Source organism: Hippoglossus stenolepis, chromosome 5, assembly GCF_022539355.2.
Source record: "Hippoglossus stenolepis isolate QCI-W04-F060 chromosome 5, HSTE1.2, whole genome shotgun sequence".
Classification (NCBI taxonomy): domain Eukaryota; kingdom Metazoa; phylum Chordata; class Actinopteri; order Pleuronectiformes; family Pleuronectidae; genus Hippoglossus; species Hippoglossus stenolepis.
Window position 1 is genome coordinate 28,686,930 of NC_061487.1, and position 3,193 is coordinate 28,690,122.

A 3,193-nucleotide genomic window follows, 5' to 3' on the forward strand; every position below is an offset into this window, starting at 1 on the left:
AACTGTGAGAAGCTTTAGAGCAGCAGTGATAAGAGCTATCAGCGAGGAGTTACTTTGGTTATTGATTTGATTAAGAGGCTTAAACATTGTTTAATGAGTTTTCCACTCGGCTGCTCTCCATCTAATCAGGCACTCCCTCTCTCTCCTCTATTCTGTCTCGGTGTCTCTCGCCCCTGCTGCAGTTTACTAAAAAATGATTTATCTTCTTATCCTGTGAACTTTTTAAAACCTTTTGGTTTTAACTGTTTATTGTTTATTTTTCATGAAATCTATTAATTATCTGTTAATAATTACTGATGTTTGATGAAACTGTAAATGATGATGATTTATAGCAGAATTTTAGACGAGCATCACATAATAATGTTTGTATAGATATGAAAAAGAAATAAGAAATAATTTGAGTCATTTGAAGAGAAAGAGTTAGAATCTGTGTGGATTCTGTTTGTCTGCGGTCATGGTGGAGATGTGGGTGAACCACATGTCACGCTGTCTGAATAAACCCACGTTACATCTCTAAGCCTCATTAAAGAGGATTTTTCTCTTGATGCTGATTAAGAATTAAACTGTCAGGAAATAAAACCAGAAAATATTCACCAGCTTTTCTTTTCCACGTGTTTCCTCTTCTCTCTAAAATGTGCAGGAAACATTTTCACACGCATGAATCCTGATCGGCTGAAACAGAGACGTTTTTAGTTTGGAAACTTGTCTCCGTCTGGACGCTCCTGACGGAGCCGGGGCCCAGCGGGGGGGCTCCTGCAGGGGCCTCAGACACTGGACCTGCTCGGAGCTCACCTGTCACACACGAGGAACATGTTCTCTAAACTCATATAACACATGATGTCTCCACCATGATGATTGTTGTGTCTCTGCCGGGTCCCAGTGACAGGAGACGGATACATATGTCACAAATCAGGGCGGCGGGCTCCCAGGGCTCTCTGGAGACTCATCTTCCTCTGCCTCTCCAGGCCACTCTTCATCATTAGATGTCGAGCCGCTCGCTGCTGAAGGCTCAGGAACAATAACCCAGCATCAAAGATGAGACTGTGAGCGTTCTCCCCCCTGAGCTTATTTTTCTCTCCCATGGAACGATAACTCGATCTGATGTCGGCAGCGTCTCTTTTGTGTCCTCGGCTTCCAAGAGGGGCCGGTGTCAGCCATTGTTTGTCTCTTGAGTTATTAGCAGCCTTCTGCTCCGCCGCCTCTCGCTGTCACTTTCGTTAGCCGCAGCTAGCTCCACAGTTGCAAAGTTAATTAGCAGCGCTAATGGGAAGCGAGTGTTTGGTCGGACGTGACATGTGAGGTGAGAGAGAGGAAACAAACAAATCCAGCATCTCATTAGTGACGATGACGAATCGCACGGGCTGATGATCGTGTTCAGGCTGAAACCAAAGACAACACACTGCTGTGGAACCACAATGTAGTGATGGAACCACACACACACACACACACATTAATAATGTAGTGATGCAACCACACACACACACACACACACACACACATTAATAATGTAGTGATGGAACCACACACACACACACACACACACACACACACACACACACACACATAGTGATAGAACACTGTGACCGTCCTCATTACGTTTACTCCTGTTGTCAGGTCCTGTCACTCAGGTGCTAACGAGAGCAGCGGAGGAGGCCGCCATATATCACCTGCCCATCGGGGGGGTGAGAGTAATTAGACGACGGAGGTGGTGGCAGCGGCTGAGTGACGCCGCGGAGACGTGTTAACAGCGTTTGTCTACAGCCAGCGATCACCTGACACACCTCAGTGTCTGGATCTCTCCAGGTCAGGGATGAGACAAGAAGAGGAAGAAGAGGAAGAAGAGGAAGAAGAGCAAGAAGAGGAAGAAGAGGAAGAAGAGGGAGAAGAGGAAGAAGAGGAAGAAGAGCAAGAAGAGGAAGAAGAGGGAGAAGAGGAAGAAGAGTTGATCTTTAAACTTATACATGAGAAAAGATCCTCTGCTGTTTTCACCAGCGTCTCACGTCTCACGTCTCACGTCTCACGTCTCACTTCTCACGTCTCACGTCTCACTTCTCACGTCTCACTTCTCACGTCTCACGTCTCACTTCTCACGTCTCACGTCTCACTTCTCACACGTCTCGCCTCACGTCTCACTTCTCACGTCTCACGTCTCACGTCTCACTTCTCACGTCTCACGTCTCACGTCTCACTTCTCACGTCTCACGTCTCACGTCTCACGTCCACGTCTCACGTCTCACTTCTCACGTCTCACGTCTCACTTCTCACGTCTCACGTCTCACTTCTCACTTCTCACGTCTCACTTCTCACGTCTCATGTCTCACGTCCCGTCACGTCTCACTTCTCACGTCTCACGTCTCACGTCTCACTTCTCACGGTGAATTAGCCGTCGTTTGATTCCTGCCGTTATGAGTCACATGTGAGTTCTGTCCCCTCTACGCTACAAACAAACACGATTAGAGGGATCACAGTAATTGCGGTGAAATGGCTTCACTCTAATCCGTCCGTCTGTGACGAAGCGGAACATGACGAGGGGCCCGGGTCAGGGGAGGAGGGGCCACAGGACGTCTGGTTCTCAGATTACAGCTCCAGATTATATGCAAATACACTGAAACTGGAGAAATATTCTTGTTATTTGTTTGTCCTGTGGCTCTGTGTTTTTCTGCTGGACACAAAAGTTGTTATCATCACAGCAGTTGTTTGTGTTTCACATTTTATGGTTTGGATGGAACAACATTATGATTCAACATGTTAAAGACACAGTGTAATTATTAATACTTTAACTAAACTGATCACCTGTAGTCACTATAATGCTTTTTCTTCTGCATCAGTCATCCACATGTACTCTGCTCTCACAGTTTAGTGACAGAGTGACGCATCTTCCTCCACAAAACATCTGTCGTGAACTCACTTTTTGTTTCTGTTCAAAGTTCCTTATATTTATATTTAATTGTGATGATATTTATATTTAGTTGTGATGATGATATTGTGAACTAGAAGCTCAATCATCTTGTTGTTCACTGTGAACCTCCCGTTCTCCCTCCCGTCACGGAGCTCGTCCTGCGATGTTCCTGAAACAGAAACTTCTGATGTGAACGTTGACGAGAGATGAAATAGAAGATAGAAAAGCTTTGATATTAAAATCTGAGCTCGGTTATGCTCAGCTGGGCCGGTGTGAGTCATGTTCATTTCACAT

The 3,193-nt window shown here is 45.7% G+C and overlaps 1 protein-coding gene across 1 annotated transcript in view; it reads right to left on the reverse strand.

Annotated features, from left to right (window-relative positions):
- Positions 1–649: 649 nt before the first annotated feature.
- Positions 650–3,193, reverse strand: part of LOC118109104 (ankyrin repeat domain-containing protein SOWAHC) — a 22,564-nt gene continuing 20,020 nt past the window's right edge. Inside the window, exon 13 of the mRNA XM_035155941.2 lies at positions 650–792. Coding sequence (XP_035011832.2) covers positions 650–792 — 143 coding nt within the window. The remainder of the gene's footprint in view (positions 793–3,193) is intronic.